This window comes from Corvus hawaiiensis, chromosome 1, assembly GCF_020740725.1.
Source record: "Corvus hawaiiensis isolate bCorHaw1 chromosome 1, bCorHaw1.pri.cur, whole genome shotgun sequence".
Lineage (NCBI taxonomy): Eukaryota > Metazoa > Chordata > Aves > Passeriformes > Corvidae > Corvus > Corvus hawaiiensis.
This window is the reverse complement of record NC_063213.1, coordinates 69,635,479-69,656,737: the sequence shown is the minus strand read 5'-3', so window position 1 is coordinate 69,656,737 and position 21,259 is coordinate 69,635,479. Positions and strand designations below refer to the sequence as shown.

Here is a 21,259-nt window from a genome sequence, read left to right as displayed (position 1 = left end):
AGGCAGAGTTAATCATTCCTGCCACGGGCCTGGGAACGCCTCGACTCTGGGATGCTGAAGGCACCGCCACAGGGGAGCTGCAGCTCCCAGGGCTGCCCTCACTGTCCCAGCTGCCCAGAGAACAGTTCTCCAGGCAGACCTGGAGCCACAGATGACCCCGTATCCTCTATGTTCTCACAGTCCATACAGCTTCTGCACCACGGGCAGTGCTGGAGGGGCAGTTCATGGCTTCAAGCCCCACGTGTCTCCGAGGGCTGGGATCTTCGCTCCCTGCAGACACCCCGGGTGCTGCCGTATCTCAGTGCGTCTCCGCCTCTTGGAGAGCACGAAGGCGCTCACAGTACCCCGCTCCCCGCCACGGCCGACGGTGCAGACGAGCACCTGAGCGGCGCTGGGCGCTGCTCTACTCTCGGACACGGCTGGAGAGGGCAGAGCCCTCCAGCCTCGCCTCCTGCTCTCAAGCGGGGACAGCACTATCCCTTCCGGGGCTCCAAGGCGGGAGCAAGAACCAAGAAAACGACCCGATAGGAGGCACCAACACACCCGCTGCGGCCCCTCAGCTCCCGCCGTCGGGTGACCAATCAGAGCCGCGGAGGGGCGGGGCCACGGCCCACGAGCCAAACCCTCCCCGCCCTGCCCTGAGTGACAGCGGCGGCCACCAATCAGAGCACGAGCAGCGGACCGCCCCTCTTCCCGCACGCTCCGGTGCATCCCGGAGTTGGCCGGCCCCGCATTCCGCCCCGGTGGAGGCAGGGCACGGGAGGGGAGGCGGGCCGGTCCCGCATCCCGCCCCGGCGGGGGCAGGGCATGGGAGGGGAGGCGGGCCGGTCCCGCATCCCGCCCCGGCGGGGGCAGGGCATGGGAGGGGAGGCGGGGCGGCCTCTCCGTCTCCTTCTCTCCCCTCCGGGCCGGCCTCGCTGTGCGGAATGTTTTGCCGGAGCGCGGGCCGGGCCCTCCGGGCGCTGGTGCTGCTGCAGTTGCAGCCGCCCGCCCGGGCAGCGCCGCTCACGGCCCGGGGACCGGCCGCCTGTTACGGGTAAAATCCACAGCCGCCACCTTCTTCCTTTCCCCAGCTCCCTCCTCCCCTCCCGCGGCTTGGGGAAGGGGATATTTGTCAGACGGGCGGTGGGATGGACAATGTGTTAGCAGAGGGGGTGTGGACTGGATTGGGAGGGCGGGATGACAAGGTGGGGACTCAGGCGGTATCCCGAGGAGCCTGCTCCTGCTTTTCCTGTGCCGCAAGGATCTGTACCAGGAAGGCTCCGCAGCCCCGTCTGGTCACCTGTGCCTGTCACCCTCCCCTCTGGTGGTCCCCGCAAGGCAGGACGTGCCGCTGACCGCCTGCCCCTTTGGCCACCTGCTGCTGGTAACGGGCTCCCTGGAGGTCGCCGAAGTCGCAAAGAGAACACATGTATCTAATCTGTATCACACTGCTTATTCCGCAGATCCTGTTGAGGAAAACTGACATAGTACCGTAATTTTTTTTCCCCTGCACAGATAAAGACTAGGTCGTATTGTAGCACAGCTGGAACAGAGGTAGTTCCCAGATTAAGTTGCATTCCTACAGAGTACGAGGTGAAGTACAAGATCTGCCCACTCTGCATCTGTGCTGCCTTGGTAAACACAGGCAGTATGTATCCAATGCTCCTCAAAGAGCTATACACCTTGACATTACTAATTCAAAATACCAGGGTGGGTTTTTTGTTTTGTTTTTCTTTACCACATTTTCCAGTTCTATCAACCAATGGAAAAAACATTCTTGCTGACAAGCGCACTATGAAGTGATTTCAGGCTCACAGCAATTTGATATTGGGAAGACCAAGTCTGCCTTAGGTGTTGCCAGTTTCTCAGTGTATAAAAAACCCAACTCATTTGTTGTTAGTCCAAAAAGTATTGAAAATACCCTCTGTGTAAAACTCGTGGATTTCAGTGGACTTCACACCGAGGCACAATCCAAGAATGGAAAAGCATCGCAAACTCGGCAATTTTCTCAAGCCCCTGATGTTAATAATTAATCCTAAAAACGTAGAACTATGTGGAAAAAAAATCTGAGTCAGGAAAGCAGAATATGTAACTGTCTATTAAACTGTACATCTCTAACTTGTTTTTAAAAAGGTAACAAAATGTTGATTATTTCTGTTTTGTTAGGAACTGAAAGTGGTTTTGGCAGTTATTATTTATAAAGAAAAAAATCACAAAATTCTTAAAATTCAATGAGAGTGATGTGTTGATATGCTGTGGTGAGAACTATAATAAAATACCGGTTGAAATTAATGACAAACCAAAAGATGGCATATGAAGAATAAAAAAAAACCCTTATAAAGAGAAGAAAGTGAAAGTCAGTATTCATAAAGGAGGTAAGGCAGCAATCTGAGTGCTACATGCAGAATTTGAGTTGTGAGGTGTATAAACCACATCAAATGTGATACACAGACTTCAAGGAGGTTTAGCATTACAGTCAAACTAATAATTTGGATCATATTAGCATAGCAATTCAGCAGAACTCACTGAAGTTATAATGGCATAATGAATTTCTTGCCACAGATTTGCATTTGCACTCCAGTTCTTAAATTGGATCTGCACATAAGGAGCTGATACTATTCTGCACAGTCACAGCTTTTATTCAGGCATGTGGCATGGGTTACATAGACACAAGATTTTATGTAAAATCAAAAATGGCTTTGTGTTGAACAGGGTCTGTGGCTTAACTTCCACTTAGGTATTGGGACACTGCGTTTGCAAGCTATTGTTCATTTTTCTTATGAAAAGGGTTTAAATTAGTGGGATTGTTTTTACCTGTAATCCACCACTTTCAACTCTATACATACTGTAAGTAGTTCAGACTTTATATATTAAAATTGAATTTTTAATGAATTGCCCAATGCATATCATGTAATAGAGATTATTGTTACATCTAAGACTGGAAAACAACATGTCTCTATGCACATGAAATCCACAGTGATTGGATTCATAGGGCAAGAATATCTAGTCTAGAAAAAATGAGGGTTAATCAATAGGTAACCAAATGGGAAGATTTTTATCATATTACCTTTAAATAAAATGTGTTAGGCTGTTGAAAAGATGTTTTGCAACCATTAGGGCACAAATTTGCCTGGGAGAGCAGATGCAATGGTTTATACTGTTAAGAAGATACTTTGAATCTATGCTACTTCTGCTTTCTCTTTAGGTGTTTGTATCTAGACCTGTTTCTCAGGTCACTTATCTGCTTACACGTGTCTTGCTTTGTACTGAATATTAGTGTAGGGGTTTAAGTGATGGCCTGTGTAGTTGGTTTCTGTGGTGGTTTTCTAGTAGGTGGATTTATTGCTCATGTGGTATTTTCCAATTAAGCATTATCTCCTAGTGAGATTACACTGACAGAAATATTATTATCACATTCTTCTTCTCTGCTCTCATCTCAGTGCAAAGTGGTTTTCATTGCAGACCCTGTGGTTCATGAGGGACAGCAACAATAGATTGTGGTTTCTCTGGCAGATGAAGAGGCTCAGTTTAGTAACAGCAAGGTGAACACCAGCCATTTCAAAAGTTACGCTGTGACAGAATGAGGTTTCTCCTCTCTGATGTATTTATTTCAATGTTTCTGTAGCCATGTAAAACTGCCTTTATGTTTTCCTGGTTGTACCGTCAAGACATTTTTTTTCCCCCTATCCTTTAGCCTGGGTATGAATGCTACATAGTGGTCACAACTGAATACTTCTCTGCTCCTGAGAAGCTGTTTTTAGTCTTCTGTGCACCCATGAAAGGCAAGCAAGCCATTAAAATCTCACACTACTGTCATTAATATCTAGGAAAAGTAATTATTCTGTATTCCTGGAGTGACTATGTAGTAATGAAAATTAACTGTCTGAATGTTTTCCTATTTCTTTCCTCTTTCCCTATCCCTAGTACTTCAGTAACATCTGCCAAAATCCAGGTGAACGGAGTCCACCTGCATTATCAGCAAACAGGAGAAGGAAGCCATGCAGTTCTTCTGCTTCCAGGAATGCTAGGTTTGGAGATTTTATCTTGTCTTTGTAGAGCAACCACCTCTTTATCCATCTGGTCTCAAGCAAGAATGCATAAAAATATTTTGTAATGCATTCAACACCTGATTATGGAGCGTTTTCATTTAAAAAAAAAATGCTATACTTAAAACAGAAGGGAAAAGGCAGAGTTGTTGCCATCAGTTAACAGTTTTTAGAGGATTTCATTTATCTCACCAGGCACCTTTTATACAATGTCTGGACTTACATAGTGGTCACTTCCACTTTTGGATTTAACTGTGCAAAGGTGGCATCCAGGACAGGTGGCAAATAGCTACACAAGGTGGAAAATAGCAGAAGGGGGGGAAAAATCAGGTCAGCTGTATTTGTTACACAGACTGAATTATGCATTCCTTTTTAGAAGCTGGATGGACTCCAACTGGATTAATAGACATAATGTAACCCTTGCAGTTTATTGTGAAAAAGTCACTGTTAAAACTTTTTTTTTTTTCTTGAAGATGTATTTTCACATTTTGTTTATTCAGGGCAACATCATTAAGATTCTCAGTGGCTTTTTGAGATGGACAACAGATTCTGCTAGCTAAGTGGTGTCTGTCCATCAAAACCACTGTTTTTGATAACAACCTTTTAAAATTAACACAGCCTATTTTTTCTGGGTTCTTGCAGTTCTAAAGGGCCCATCAGACTTACCAACAGTTCATGGCAGGCTGTCAGTAGGACTGTTACTGGGCTCAGAGTTGGACTAATGCTTACTAGAATTGCTGGATAAGATGATAAAATGTCAGGAACTGAAGAGCAGGAAACATTTGTTCTTCTTGGCAGCAACATTTCCAAGTCTTCATGAAGTGGTTCTTTCTTTCAAAGAATTCTCAAGGGGAGGGTGGAAAAAATTAATGCTAGTTGTCCTTCAAGTAGTCATATGTTTCAACCTATTGATTTTAAACAGCTTTTTAAACTGGCAATCCTGTTGCCAGTGCAAACGCTTTAAATAGAAATCATGTATTTCTTCAGTTGTGAACAATATTATTATTATTGTTGTTGTTTACTGTTGTTATTATGTGTACATTGCTATTGTGCAATTAGCATTATTGCAAACAGTAAAACTTAGGCTTAGTGTCTTTAGCCTTATAAAGTTTATAGTTTAGCGCTTTTGGGCAACATGTGGGAATGAACTTCACATTCTGACCAGTGCATCCTTCTTCCCTTTGTCAGAAAACTGACACTAAGTTTTCAATATTATTTTATGCTACTTACAGTATTAACACACTAATAAGTTTGTTGTGGCAACAAGGTAAGTGCTTTTAGGTCACCAGAATTAGTCTCTAGACTATTTGTAGACTACATTCAAACAAAATAGATATATCTCTTTCTAGCTACAAAAATACTAAGAAAACCAAGAGGACACAGCATTTATATATGCTCTCAGTCTTGTGTAATTTTTAAGGGATAAAAATATAGTATAACAAGCATGCTCATGGTGATGCAGAGGTCACACAAGGCCTCTATAAGAATATGAGATTAATCAGTTTGTGTTGGCATTTTTCTAACATCCTGATATTTTGCTTCTGACGAGCTGTTAATTGGTTTTGCAAGAGATCATGTCACTATGTAATCAGTTCATCACAGAAGGCTGTATACAGCCTCTTGTATAACTTAGACCTGTTGGTGGTATCTGAGGACAGATTTCTCCAAGTAAACAGAAAGAAAAACATTAAATGCCTTTAAATGGCCCTTTTAATATAGCAATGGATAGCCAATTTTATATTTCAGCACATTCAATTTGAACGAGTTTTACCTAAATAGCATTTAATACTGTTACCACATGACCACAACACAAGACAAACTGCAGTCTTACCTTCATGCTAGATTACCTTCATTCGTAGACAGCTTAGTGCAATAGATGGGAGTACTTCATTTTTAAATCCTTTGAAGGTCTGAGTCATTAATAGAATAAATGGTTCTGCTTCAGAAAAATTGGCTGTATTTGGCTTATTTTTACATATTAGAAAAATCAAAATATACAATTTTACGCTTCTGTGTCACCACCGTCCCCTCAGCAAACAAAGTATTTAAAGGTCAGCTTTGAGCACCAATATTCTCATAGAGGTGCTTTATCAAATAACAACCGTCTGGCATGGTGCTTTTCACTTACAAATTTCTAGCAGAATATTCCTGCCCTTTCAGTTTCACCTGTGATGTCCAGGTAAACAGCAATGACCATACTACTGCTTTAAATCTGTTAAAGATAAATCCCTACTCAGTTTAAGATAATGTATTTAAGCACATGTGAGAGCACTATTCTTGATAACCTTTCGTACCTACCAGAAATGGTTTGCTCTGAACATACTGCAGATGCTTCTAAAGATTTTAGTTGTGATACTTCCTATCTAAGAGTTGCAATGGATAGTTACAATTAAAGAGTACTTCACTCGCTGGATAATCTCTTATTTGGAATAAAGTTACAAGTTTTCCCCAGTTTCCCTTTAGAGTATGTATACTATGTATGCATTATGATGGTTAATAAAATTGAAAAATTATAATGTTTCAGGGAGTGGTCAAACTGATTTTGGGCCGCAGCTTAAGTCTATGAATAAGCAACTTTTCACAGTTGTTGCTTGGGATCCTCGGGGATATGGAAAGTCCATTCCTCCATCTCGAGACTTTCCTCCAGATTTCTTTGAGAGGGATGCAAAAGATGCTGTGGATCTCATGCAGGTAAATCTGAGATTTTATTCTTTTATTCTTCCTTTTTTTTTTTTTTTTTTTAAAGCTGTTTTCCTTAAATTTTGAGAAGGACAAAGGTTGTTTCCAGCAGACAGCAGATTATGGAAAGACCATACAAATGAAGGCTTAAAAGTGAGCATATACACACTGTTCCAGAAAATATTTTCTTCTTCCACCTATTCTGCAAGATGCATAAAGGTTCAGCAGTGGGAATGTGGGAATTAATATAAAGCAATATGCTTTTATTCCAAGACCCTACCCTAAGAGGTTTGCAGCCAAGAACTATGTAAGTTTAGGTAAAGTGTGTGTAAAAATCAAAGTCTATGCAAAGTAGCTTAGTTGAAGGGATTACCATACTGAAAGGCTCATAGAAAATTTTCTATTGAATAGAATCTTGGTGTTATGCCTTGAGCAGCCCATTTAGGAAACATTTGATTCTAAAAATTAATTTGATGCTTTGCATTTTACAGCAGATTACTGAAATCATTGTGAGAAATCAAAGTCTTCCTGTGACCATACCAAATCTTACTAACTAACACAGCAGTTGCGGTTATAAAGAATATGGCCTAAAGCTGTTATTATTTCTCCTTCTTGAAGAATTTTTTATTCAAATCTGTGTTTCTGTGTTCCTCTTTTATTCTGTCCTATAGCTGCTGACACTATTTGCTGGTTTAGTTTTAACTAATACTTTGGCTTTTTTATATTAAGATGTACAGTCTCTTCAGTCATGTTAAGAGAGTTGGCAGAGCATTAAAATTCAAAAAATATGAGGCAAGATTCAGACAGTCAGTCCAACTGTATTTCTGTAATAAACAATAACCTTGCTGAAAACCCATCTGAAACTGGAAATGTGGCCTTCCTGGTGTATTCTGCACAGTGAACCAAAGTAAGTCTGACAGCAGAATCGGGATTAAGACACAGATTTGCCCTCTAACCATAAAAGCAATCTCTCTGCACTGTAAATCTCCAATGTTTTCTGCTACACTAGCAAAGAAAATAAAGATGCTGCCATGAATAGGTGACAGACTTGCAGTCTAAATGGTTGTAACCCCCTTCTTGTCTCTGTTCAAATACTAATAAATGCAAAATATTAAACAGAGCTTTCCTCAAAGGGAGTGTAACCATGTAGCTTGCAGCCAAACAGGACAGCAGCCTACCAATCTCTAGAGCTGCCAAAGCAAATGAGACATAGCATCCTGTTTTTTTGAAGATATTTCTCAATATAAGCATGTAATAACAACTTACTAAAACGTTACCAAGCGTGGGTAACTTGCTTCTATTTTAGGATGTTATAAAGGATAGCACAAATCCCAAGGAATCATTCCAACTATGATTTCCAGAATATAATGGTTTACATTCATCATCCTGCCTACAATCAGCCAAAAAACACATCCGTATGGGTGAGCCTCTAGAACCTTTGTTCTAGTCTCCTGCAGATTCTGGTGTCTCTGCTGGAGCTGTGAGTGATGCAAGGTTTCTATGAAATAACAAAAGCTGAAATTCTGCAGAGTATTTAGCACCTTTATGCAGAAGACACTGTTCTGTATCCCTCTTTGTGTTCAGTGAAGGAGTTTGCTTGAAATAGAAGGAGTATAATGCACCTAAGTCCTCTTTGCTATCTTCCACCCCGATGTCTAGCTAGCAAAGTCAATAGCATTAAAACAATTATTAGGAAAATAATTTGTGTTGATATTTAAGAAGTTCTTACTCTTCAAAGCTACTGTCCTAGCAAAAGGATGATCTTGGGCTTCTCTATGTTTTTGTAGATCACCTGTAACTTTTGCTTGTGCTACACTCCCTGTGATGCAGTAAAAACATACATATAGTGCTGAGTGATGTGGTATTGCAGCTCACTGTTGTATGTGGTAATTGGATTGCATTTCACACAGGCCTGCACAGAGAAGGTGACTTCAAAATAAATTTTGTTCACTCACAGGGTGAAGGCAGCACAAAATCACCCACAGGACTGTGCTGTGCAACCAGCTTTCAGGTTACTGCCCATGTTAGGTTAGCAATCTGTAGTTCAAAATTAAAGTAAGCAAACATGCATACCTTATCCAGCACAGCTGCTGTATCACGTTGTTTTTCTGAAGGCTGCAAAGGATAAATTAAATTTGTCCTGCTGGAAAGGCGTCCTAAGATACCCCAAAGAATTCATCAAGATAAAGGCTAGTGAACAAGAGAAATACTGGAGGCAAATAGATCTCAAATAACCTGTCATGAAGAATAAAAATTTTAATCAGCTATTCCATCCATCAGCCAACTTTGAGCTCCATAATTTGCTATTGTCAGTAGGGGAACAGTAGCAACATCAAAAACTTAACCTCTACAAGCACTGCTGCCAACCCCCAAAACCTGCCAAGACACCAGGAACACTTCAGCAGCACAATAATGAAAGTTGGACACAGATTAACTACCTCTTCAGCAGACCAGGGCCAACTTCTGATCGGCTGCAAAAATTCAAAGTTTCCTTTTCTTGCTATCAGCTCTTACACTACATGTCCCTTTCTTTCCCCTACCTTATTTCTTTTCTGTTTAGTAATTACAGCTTTGCAGAGTGAAATCTAAAATTGGTCAACACTACAGTGAGCAGAATACCAAGGATGAAGCCAAAAACTTAATAGGGATAGAAGTCTGCTAAATATCGAGTTGATTAGTAAAGTTATGCCTCACTTGAGCATCAAGTTTACAAGCACAGTAGAAACATCTTTTTCTCTCTCTGTAGTTGTTTCTCATTACCTGCATTTTTCCTTTCTTCTGTCACAACAAAGCAGGCCTGGACTTCCAACACCACCAAATACCAAAGCAATTCATTCAACTAACTTGCTCTTTTCCCTCCAAAAGTAAAATATCCTCCTTAATTACATCTAAAAGTCTGTAATTTCTGCAGAACAAAAGCAAAAAACCCTGTGAAATATATTTTCTTGTGAATGAGTTCACAAACCAAAGTTTCTGTATGCAAACCTGCAAGGATTGCCTAACCACTGAATATCATTCCTCTACAACCTTCAGATGCATTTTCTCATGAGTGCCTTTACCTTCCCCACTCTTTCCCCACAGAAAACATAACATAACACACACAAAATCCTCTCTCCTGTGACTGCCAGTACTCCCTACCACATATAGTCATTTATGAGGAAACAAGAGTTTCAAGTTGTAGTAGAAAGCATTATCACAGAATCACAGAGTAAGCTGAGTTGGAAGGGACCCATCAGGATCATTGAGTCCAACTCCTGGCCCTGCACAGGACACTCCAAGAGTCACACCATGTGCCTGAGAGCATTGTCCAAATGCTTCTTGGACTTTGTGAGGCTCAATGCTGTGACCACTTCCCTGGGGAGCCTGTTCCAGTGCCCAGCCACCCTCTGGGTGAAAACCTTTTCCTGATATCCAACCTAAACCTCCCCCAACTCAGCTTTGTGCCATTCCCTTGGGTCCTGTCAGTGGTCAGAATTAATTAAGGTCTTGGTTGTCATATTTTTTGCCCTATGCTTTCCTTTTCAAGGAGGAATTTCATTATTAATATTTTGAATTGCAACTCACCATGAAGTAACATTTAAAATATACACTTAAAAGCTTCAGAAAATGTAAATTAGCAACAAAAAATTGATACAATCCTTTAGAAAATACTTTAAGTATTTTTTGGTTGTTACAGAGCACATTTTTTTTTTTAGCTCAGCTAGTATCAGTAAATCAGATAGCTGGTTTCCATTTTTCAAGTCTTAAACTTTTCTTTTTCTTAAGTTTAGCCTAATCTTGGATTGCATACCATCCACCCTGTGATAGTCTTTGCCCACCTCACACCAAGAGAATCCACAGATTCTTCATATCATCAGGCTCTCTGAAAAGGTCTTTACCCTCCATTTTCAATCAATTTTTCTTTTTTTTGGAGGGCTTTTTAAAATGCAGCAAGAATCTAATAGGACTACTGCCTGTTCCATTAAAGAGTTATAGAAAATTGAAATGGCAGGAGTAATTTCTTGTTTTCTAAATATTTGACCTGGTTTTTAGTATTTTTATGTATAGCAAGAAAATTATATCTTCTTATGAAAGCTAACTATAGTTCAGCTGTGTGTGTTGTGCCTAAAACTGTACAATTAATTTTCAAGAAATATTTAACGTTTGGTTGTAAAACCAGCTGGTGATTTGCATGTAACTTTCTTGTATGAATCAAGGCACTAAAGTTTAAGAAGTTCTCCTTGCTGGGGTGGAGTGATGGTGGAATTACAGCGCTCATTGCAGCTGCAAAGTACCCAAATCTTATCCACAAGTTGGTTGTCTGGGGAGCAAATGCCAGCGTTACTCAAGAGGATGTGAGAATTTACAATGGTATGTACAAACTGCATGTTGTATTCTAAATGAATTATTTTAATTTCTAGTTGACCCAAGAATCTTAGTCATGCAACAGAGCTAAGTGGAGACAGAGCTGAGGACATAAACCTAAAGAGACAGGACACAAAATTCACTACGTTGCGAGGTATAGGGATAGATTAAATTTATAGTGAGAAACTCTCCAACACTTACTCTAGGGGCAATATAACAGATTTTTTGACAAGCCCTTACCAACTTACCCTGATGAAAAGCAGAAGTTATAATAGATTATCAGTAGTTTTCAGAAAGTCAAATTTTTGTTGTTATAACAAATTCCTAAAAATAAATTCCAAATAATACTATCAAAACCCAGGTTTGATTTCTTACCTCAAATCTTGCACAACCTTTTTTAAACCAGGTCCACAGATAATCACTGGGCTAGTTCTTAACAGCTTTTGCTTCTAGAACCTATATAATATAGACGGCAAGAAAGCAATTTCATAATTTACTGTTTAAATTCAGGAAGCAAAGGAATAATTCAAGTAAATGTCCCAAGATGTCTTTACCATTTGCATTCCTTTAGTTAATTATTATCATTAGAAAACCTTTGCAAAGTAAAGAAACATAGGATTTCTGATCCTTATTCCACTCATGTGAAATAGAATCTGAGATCGCTTCTCGCTATAAAGAAAAATAAGAAGGAATGGCTGGTGAACTCAGAAAGGGACCATCTTTCCTTTTGAACGTAGAAATGAAAAGAGTTAACTGTGTAGGCTCTCAACAAATGTAACCTGGTATAGTTCATTTTAGTGACTGGAGTTTGATTTATACCAGCTGTGAAATGCGTCTGGCTTCAGCAAAATTACAAGTGTAGGTATTGCCCATCTGTATTTACCTCACCTATACTAACACTAAAAGTGGTAGTAGTAGTAATATATTTTTTAGTTCAGAAAACAAAATGCTTTCTTTCTCTACATGTTTTTATATTTATTAAATTTTTATTGTACTTATATGAAATGCACATCTCCTCCCTGCACTACAGGCTAAAATGTAAAAGAAAAATTTTAAAAAACCCTAAAAAAAACGACAAAAAGAAGTCCTGTTTACATGGAACACCCACTGCAATGTTGGCCTTTGTCCTCTTTGTGGATTGTTGCTTTCAACATCTCTCCCTGGCTGATAGAGTTGAGAGTAGCAGCACAAGTCTTCTACAACTGGCTCATCAGTGCACCTCAGCTGCAGAGTTTCGCAGGAGTGACATGTGTTGATTTGGTCCTTTCAACATTGGCTTCTCCCTTCTCTTTTTAAGTTAGCGCAAGCCCCATGGATAAAACAGTAGATTCTATAAAGGAAACAGTTGTTCAGTAGCACCTAGCCTGGGGTGAAGAGACTCATTTTCAATTAGATGCTGTTATAAAACACTTTCAGTCACTGCTACCTTTGTCATTTGGCTGGACAGGTTCTCTTTGTTAATTAACACCTCACTCCTTTCTTCCCTTAATTCCCTTTTGAAACCAGTTAAAACCTTTGCTAGTGGCATATATTGCTGTTTGATGATTCAGTACTGTCCTGTTCTCTGCGATGCCAACTTTGTTTCAGACTTTATCAGCACAAAGCTGTACAGCTGAAATATAGTTTAGTGAAAATAACCCTTTTGGATATGTAGTTTGTGAGCAGTACTGAAAATTTTAGAGGGAAATAAATAGAAGACTCTGATAAATAAATAACTAAAATGTCAAATTATTTGTACAGCTTTAGCCAGCCTGCCATGAGTCACAGGACTCTACTAAGTGGAGTCACTTGTTTTTGTGTAAAACTATGGCAAATATACCATGATGTCAGCCTGCTGGAATGTCTTAGTAAGAGCTTCCTTCCTCTGAGAGCTGGTAGGAGCCATGGAAGAACTTCCATCCATGAGTCAATGCAAAAGGCTAAAGGATATAAAAAAGAACTGCCACGTCTAGCAGTCTGTTATGAAACATTCCCATTTTTATATACAAAGTACCCCTTGAACTTCTCCTGTGAAAGTATTCCAAAAAGTCGTAAAACTTCTGATGGTTCTGAGTCCTTGGGTTATTAATTTTTTTCTGTTGTTCCTTGTGACCATAATGACAAGATGTTCCTCTACAACTCAGAAGAGCACAGCAGAGATTGCACAACTGTCTTTTTTATACCCTTTTTGTACTATGAATTATTTAAAATACTCATTGCAGTTTCAAGTTTGAAATACATATTTGCAGTCTGGTTTGAAATCTTCCCTATATTAGGAGTGGGTTTTTATCTTGTTGCTGGAAAGGACATAACATATTTCAATGTTATTTTATGTAGGCATCCGAGATGTTTCAAAATGGAGTGAAAAGGTCAAGAAACCACTGGAAGAGCTGTATGGACACAAGTACTTCTCAGAAACCTGTGAGGCTTGGGTAGATGGAATATCACGCTTTACTGACAATTCAGATGGTAAGGCTTTCACAGCGTTGAGCTGAGGCAATTAGAATAGCAGGCAGTCCTGGATAAAAAAATCTAACTACTTCTAGCAGCAGTAAAGGAAGGACTCTGCATATGGCATTAAAAGCTGGGTGTGACTCACACTCAGGAGTAATACAATTACTCTGTAGATGGCTCACAGAACCAGAAAGGTGCAGGAGAAAAACATTTATGGAAAACATTAGCAGTTGAGGCTCTCCTCTTGTTCCACCACAAAACTGCATTATTAAGTCATTGCTTTTGTGCAGGCTAAACAGAAAGGATTCTGCTCAGGCAGAATCTTTTTCTCCTCTTCTGTCTCTGTGTACAAGGATTATCTCTTGGTGACATAGTTAAGATGTACAAAAAATAAGGCATGCTCTTTCCAGTTTTTGCAAAATGGAGCTGAAAAACTCTTTCAAACCTAGTATGGTGTGAGTTAAAAAAGAAGGGACTTCAGATTTTGAGAACTCAGAACTTAAAAAAAGCATTTTAAAGACACTATTGAAACAGCTCAGGTGTTTAAAAATAATTTTAAAAATTGTAAACTAGACAATATAATTCTTTATCCCTGAAGATTTTTGCAATTACTCTACATAGACCTTTTCAGCCAAGGATATTATGAATAATAATCAGTGGTTCTATTTTAATTCAGAGGAAATTTGCTTTTAATTTGCCTAAAGCAGTAATGTATAATACAGAAAAAAGGAGTTTGTAACTCTTATACACATTTTCCTGTAGCTCCCATAATGAAAGATAGGTGATGTGCATTAACAGGCAGCAGGTACTACAACGAAAACGTTCCTTCATGTCATATTTTTTCCATAATTTTTTTGTATAGGATCAATGCAGCACTAGAGCACTAGGATTTCTCCCAGTAAAGTGATGTAACAAATTATGTCCCAATTTTATTTTACCCTTTCTGGAATGCTTCTCCTTAAATTTTTTTTTTTTTTTTTTTTTTTTTTTGATATGCAAAGCCCGGTCTGGTGAATCTGTGGCTGTGACATCCTTTCACTGCCTGCAAGTGCCTCAGACACTATGAGATTAAGTGGCTGTGAAAAAGAAGCCACCTAGAAACATATAACAAGGAGCTGAATTACCTAGATGCTGAAACTGGGTCAGATATTGGAAGAAGCCTAATGTTTGCTACAAGAGATGAGCAGCTATCAGACTGCAGGTTCTTTTGCTGGGAAAAACCCATTTTCCAACTTAGATTACAAACAGGCCACCTTGCAATTAAAGTCAAGACACTGCAACAAAGGCGCAGATACAGCAGATATAAGGAAAGGTGTTAATAAAACCCATCAGAGATAAAAGGAGGACAGCAAAGCCAATGTTGGTCAAAAACTCAAGCTGTTTTTAAAACTAGATCATTTTCCCTGAATGAGACAGCTTTTAGTGTGAAATACGATTAAGAAATGACCTTTTAGAAGGAGCCAACACTTAAGGAAACTGAGTAAGTTACATAAAGTCTCAACAGCCAAGATTTTTCTTGCTGTTCTGTGCTTTTAGAGTAAATACAATTTAGTGGTTATGTTACAAAACAGTTTTAGGACTGAAAACTAGGAAATAATAGTTTGACTGCCAACTATCTCCCTAGATAAATAACCTCAATTTACTTGGTACTTGGTTCTGAAAAACAGTCAACATTTCTGCAGGTGTTAGAGGACTATGGGTAAAATGTTCTAAATGTAAATATTTCACTAGTAGTACTGCAAACGAAGGCTACATAAATAACCAAGCAATTGGTAAAACTCAAACAGCCTCTGACTTTAGAGCTAAGGAAAGCGTGCATGGATGAGCATTAATCTTACAGCTGTTGGTAGCTGCAAGGTGACAACTACAAATAGACAAAGTTATCTCAAAGAAAAATGGGACATAAAGCTCATCAAGGATGTTTTGCCCAAAGATTCCCTTGCAAGAACATGGGAAGAAGTTAGGCAACAAGTTTAGAAGCTGTGTTACTAAGGGATGAGGGAAAAAAGGGGAGAAAATTCAGAGAAGTCTTTAAACAAAAGCATTAAAATTACTTCTTATGAGATTAATGACTAGTAAGCATAAAATTATGAATGGGCAGGAAAAATAGCCTTTGAATAGTTTTAGTGCAATTCCTATCAAATTGTTATGCATTTGTATTGGGTTTGCATGGCCAGGTTTTGGTACTGGGGGGTTGCAGGGTGCCTAGAAGCTTCCCCTGTGTCCAGCAGAGCTAATGCCAGCCTGCTCCAAGACGGACATGCCACTGGCCAAGGCCAAGCCAATCAGTGATGGCAGTAACACCTGTGTGAAAACATATTTAAGAAGGAAAGAAAAGTCACTATGCAGACATTACTGCAGCCAGAGAAGAGCAGAGTGAGAATGTGTGAGAGGAGCAACTAAGCAGCCACCAAGGTCACTGAAGAAGGAGGGGGAGGAGTGCTCCAGAGCAGAGGTTCCCCTGCAGCCCGTGGTGCAGTCCCTGGTGAGGCAGCTGTGCCTCTGCAGCCCATGGAGGTCCACAGAGATGCAGAGATCCACCCACAGCCCATGAAGGAGCCCATACCAGAGCAGATGTATGCCCGAGGGTTTCTGTACCTGTGGGAGGCCTGTGCTGGAGCAGGCTCCTGCTGGGACCTGCAGACCCATGGAGAGAGGAGCTCACAGTAGGGCAGTTTTCCTGGTAGGACTTGTGACCCAGTGGGGGACTCATGCTGGAGCAGGCTGTACCTGAAGGACTGCACCCCATGGAAAGGTGACCCATGTTGCAGCATTTTGTGGGGAACCATTGCTTGTGGAGTGGACTCATGTTGGAGAAGTTAGTGGAGAACTGTTTCCTGTGGGAGGGACCCCACACTGGAGCAGTGGAAGGATTCCCTGAGCAGCAGCAGGAACAACCTGTGATGAACTGACCATAACCCCCACTCCCCATCTCCCTGCACCACAGGGCACAGGAGGTAGAACCCAGGAAGAAGCTTCTAAGATTTATTTTACTTCTCATTATCCTACTCTGATCTTGTTAGTAATAAATTCAGTTAATATCCCCAAGTTGAGTCTGTTTTTCCCACGATGGTATTTGGTGAGTGCTCTCTCCTGGTCCTATCCTTATAACTCAGGAACCCTTTGTTTTTGTTTTCTGTAGGTTTAAGACGGGACGGTCAGGATGGAGACGAGGACGAAGAGATCTCTATAGGCAGGTCTTGGGACACAGTCGGTTTATTGTAAAAGGCTTGGGTATAGGGGCACTGCTCAGAGCTGCTAGACTCAGCTCTGAGCAGGCCCAAGAGAGCAAGAGAGTAAACGGGTGAGAGAGAGAGAGAGAGAGAGTAGGAGCAAGAGTGGAAGTGAGAGCAAGAGTAGAAGTGGAAGTGTCTGAAGTCCTGGTTACAATACAATAAATCATCTTCTGTACTGAATATTCTAATTGTCACTAACCAATCTAATACAAGATACAAATCCTATAGCATTTACAAACAGCCTATAAGCGTTCTTATATTACCATAGAGTGTTACATCTTAACTTCTAAAAACTACTCTTTGGACCCCTTCTGCTGAGCTAGTAGGGTCTGCTCTGACCCTTGGACCTGTTTGCAAGCAGAGGGTATTGTTCCATCAAGAGGGGATTACTTCAGTCGGCCATACCATTGTTTTCTAGTTGTTCAGTAACTAAGACTTGGTATTTCAAAAGTGGCTTTCATTTCGATGTTGCCTGTAGTTTTCATATTCCCAAAATCTTTTGTCAGGCAATCATATTTACAAGGCTTTCCTGTTTCATCTTCCCCAACAGTTTTCTCTTCCCTGTCCACATGTAGAGGGGAGTGATGGAGAGGCTTAGGTGGGTGCTTGGCACTCAGCCGGGGTCAATTCATTAGAGCATTGCAGACAGCAAAGGGCCTGGGAGGTGCAACAGGTATCAGTACAGCCTAAGTTAATTTGTTAAAAAAAAGTATCAAATCGTGTAACGTGACAACCACTGTAACAAAATGCAGCTTAACCTGAGGGCCGTAGGGCTCTAAAGCTGAAAAGAACAAAGCTGGGAAGGAGATTCATGTATCAGCTTTGAAGAGTCAAAGAGAGCCTGGGGGAAATGCAGAACAGAAGTACTTCATTCTCTCTATCCTTTTGTCCTATTATCCATTAATGGAGCCAATAGCAGTGAAGTAACATTTTGGAGTAAGAAATGTTAATTATAGTCCTGCTTACATACTTCTGTAGATTAATCACACACTATCCACAAGGAGAGGCAGTAGCTAGAACCCAGTGGAGTTCAGAGTCCTTTACGGAAGCAGTTTCATCTGTCATACAATTTTAAAGTAAAGTGTAACCTTCATTTGTTTTCTCCCTAGGTAATATCTGCCAACAGTTGCTGCCAGATATTAAATGTCCCACATTTATAATTCATGGTGAGAAAGACCCTTTGGTCCCACAAGCTCATGCAGAATACATTCATAAGCACATCAAAGGCTCTCGGTAAGTTAAATGATGGAGTTTTTATATACCATTTTTGGAGAAATGAAGCAGTTCAAACAGTGTTTGGGGGGAAAAAAAAAAAAAAAAAAAAAGGTATTTGGGCAAGTTGTCTCTGCCACACAGAGAGCTATTCTAAACTTCCCTAGAAAATTACAGTGCAAACAGGGTAGCTGGGCCTTTCTTGCAATACAAAGAGTACAGTATTTTAATAAGTTCCTGCCTAAAGCCCTCTGAAACGAAGTTCATTTTCCTCTTTTCACTCCACAAACAGAACCACTACTCCCTAAGATTTATCGAAGCAAGCAAACTTGTTTTTATGACCATTGCATTCCTTTTGCTGTAAGAGACCTCATTTCTGTCCCATTCAGTTCAACAGAGAATTTAGATGCTATGAATGGAGAGAGATTTCCAGTTATTAAAGAGAGAAGCACAGTTTACTTCTGTTTGCTCTGCCCTACTGATGTGAAGAACAACCTCAGAGATTCTGTTTCCACCTGTCCCATGAATTTTCAGTGTTTTTAGGAAAAGCAGAACGAGAAAAAGATGTACAGCTGTGCTCAGAAATATTACTATATAAACAAGAAAAATATCAGGGCACCATCTGCTTCATGTGTGATGTGGTTTAACCCCAGATGACAACTCAGTACCATTCACTCCCCCACTCATGGGATCAGGGACAGAATCAGATGAATAATAATGAAAAAACCCCTCATGGGTTGAGATAAAGACAGTTTAATAGGTAAAGCAAAAGCCACGCATGCAAGCAAAGCAAAACAAGGACTTAACTCACTGCTCCCACAGGCAGACAGGCATTCAGCCATTCCCAGGAATGCCAGGCTCCATCACACATAGCAGTTACTTGGGAAGACAAATGTCATCCTTCCAAACATCTCCCTTCCTTCTTTCCCCGGCTCAGTATGCTCAGCATGATGCCATATGGTATGGAATATTCCTTTGGTCAGTTGAGGTCAGCTGTCCCAGCTGTGGCCCCTCCAAACTCCTTGAGCACCCCCACCCTCCTCCCTAGTGGGGCAGTACGAGAAGCACAGGCAGCCTTGATGCTGTGCAAGCGCAGCTCAGCAATAACAGAAACATCTATTATCAACACTGTTTTCAGCACAAACCCAAAACACAGCCCCATAATAGCTACTGTGAAGAAAATTGACTCTATCCCAGCCAAAACTAGCACAACTTGAAAATTCCAGAAATGCTTCCTATAAAAAGCTGGGATTTTACCAGCTGAATTCTCCTCATAAATTTGCACACAAATGCAAGCGTTCTATTACTACTTAATAGCAGACTGTGATGATTAGCACTGGAGAACAGAAGTAGTGAGGGGGGGAAAAAAAAGCAACACATTTTTATGAATACAAAGTGTAGGGAACTGTTTCACTGGTGTTATCTCACTGCAAAAATGAATGATATTATCTCAAAGCCAGGCACACTGATCATAGTAATGCATGCTGCCGCAGGAAAGATGAGAACAAGAGATCTTCCTAACAATCACATGCAGGTGTTTTATTTCATGTCTGCTGGTTCCTTACTCCTACGTGCCCTGCTCAGAACACCTATCATCCTGCTTGGTTTCACTGCACTCCAAAATACTCCAGATGCTGACTAAGGCAAATTATCCCAAAAAACTAGACAAGGATCTGATAGCTTCTCTTTGGAAGACAAGTCAAAGAGGAAACACTGTTAGAAATTGCCATCCAATAAAGTGTAAAACAGTGATTCTTTGCATGTCTTTGTGCTGAAGTGCTCCCCTGTATGCATATTTGTCAGAAAAGAAACCAGATTAATGGTGTTCTCAGAAAATAACACTTGGGTACATGGTCCCATTCTTCCCTGGTTGTATTGGAATTGACATTTTCCATTGTGAAGTAGAAGGAAAAAGCTTAAAGTTTACTTTCAGTAACACATGCTTCTACCATTAGCTTTTCTTGCCCTGATTTTTATCTAGAAGTAAAGTAGAAAAAGCTTATTCTGATTATAGTGCAGGTACATTGCTTGTTTCTCTCATGGTGGAAGACTGTGCCATCATTCTGCATTTGCATGGTATGGCTGGAATTTGGTGGCATTACCAGCAGTAGGAAATAGCATACACAGCACTATAGGTTTGTGCATCTGTCTGCTGCTTAGTCTTTGAAGAAACAGACTTAATAAAATTCAGACAATTCACTAGAAAAGCTGGGTATGTTCACATGCTGCTGCTCTTTTCCCAAAACAAAACAGCACTTGTCACCACCAAAAGAAGGTCAGTCCCTCTTGTTATAGTGGTACTTTGACATGAAGGCAACAAAGTATCAGTCAGAATGGTTTTAGCTCTGTTGAAACTGCTTGGTATATGGTAGCACAAAACAATTTAAAGAATTTCCCACCCCCATATAAAGAAGTGTACATTCTTGATGTATAAAGTTTGTCTCAGATAGAAAGCAAAAGCAAGTGGAATTTTAGGCATGTCAAACTCATATTCGTATTACAAAGATTTAACCTTATTCACAGGTACTACTTCTAAGCTTTTGGTATAGCCAGAGAAGTTCTGACTTCCCTTCTTATTTTAATGGATCAATGGTTTTAGTTTTGGATTGTCTTTTTGCAAAAAGATGAGACAAAGTACAAATAATAACCAAGTTTGGGTCATGACAAGGACTCTGCATTTCACTGCCCAGCACAACTACTGTTCTCTGAAAGAGGCAAAAGTGCTCAGGTACTTTACATACCTTTCAAAGATGCATCTTACATAAGTTTTGGAATCTTATCTTCTGTGTAGATCACCAGAAAGGTTTCTAGAAACTGGGTCTAGGACAAAAATTTCTTTTAGCCATATTTTATCCTCCCCAAAGTGGGACAAGTAGTATGGTTATTGCTTCAACTGTTGCTGTGGTTCACATTCTGAACCACATGTAGAGGGACAGTACTTAAAATAAGAGTTACTACAGTTACTTACTGGGTAACCAAGAGCAAGGAAAATGCAACAAGTATTTTAATTACCTGTACTCACAGAATAAAATGTATAATCAGTGTTTGATTTTTCTCCTCTTTTAAGGCTGCTTCTGATGCCAGAAGGAAAGCATAATTTACACCTGCGTTTTGCGGAGGACTTCAACAGAGAAGTGGAAAATTTCCTACGCTGACTTGGACTGTAAAACATGTCAGAGGTGCTTGGCCTTTGCCTTGTTTAGGAATATAAGCTGGCTTTCCATTTTCAATGAAGTTATAGGTAGGTTTGAGTCCTGTAAGAAAAAACATTAAACATGTTTGCATGAGAAGGATATGTCTTAAGAACACGTAAGCCTCAGTGATCAG

At 40.3% G+C, this 21,259-nt stretch overlaps 1 protein-coding gene across 1 annotated transcript; it reads left to right on the top strand.

Annotated features, from left to right (window-relative positions):
• The first annotated feature begins 862 nt into the window (after nucleotides 1-862).
• On the top strand, nucleotides 863-21,222 carry BPHL (biphenyl hydrolase like). Its single transcript, XM_048310161.1, has 7 exons — nucleotides 863-1,036; nucleotides 3,907-4,010; nucleotides 6,553-6,719; nucleotides 10,904-11,057; nucleotides 13,368-13,499; nucleotides 17,830-17,953; nucleotides 21,000-21,222. Exons 1-7 carry the CDS (start codon nucleotides 927-929, stop codon nucleotides 21,085-21,087), a joined length of 879 nt encoding a protein of 292 aa, XP_048166118.1. The 5' UTR covers nucleotides 863-926; the 3' UTR covers nucleotides 21,088-21,222.
• The last annotated feature ends 37 nt before the right edge of the window (nucleotides 21,223-21,259 follow it).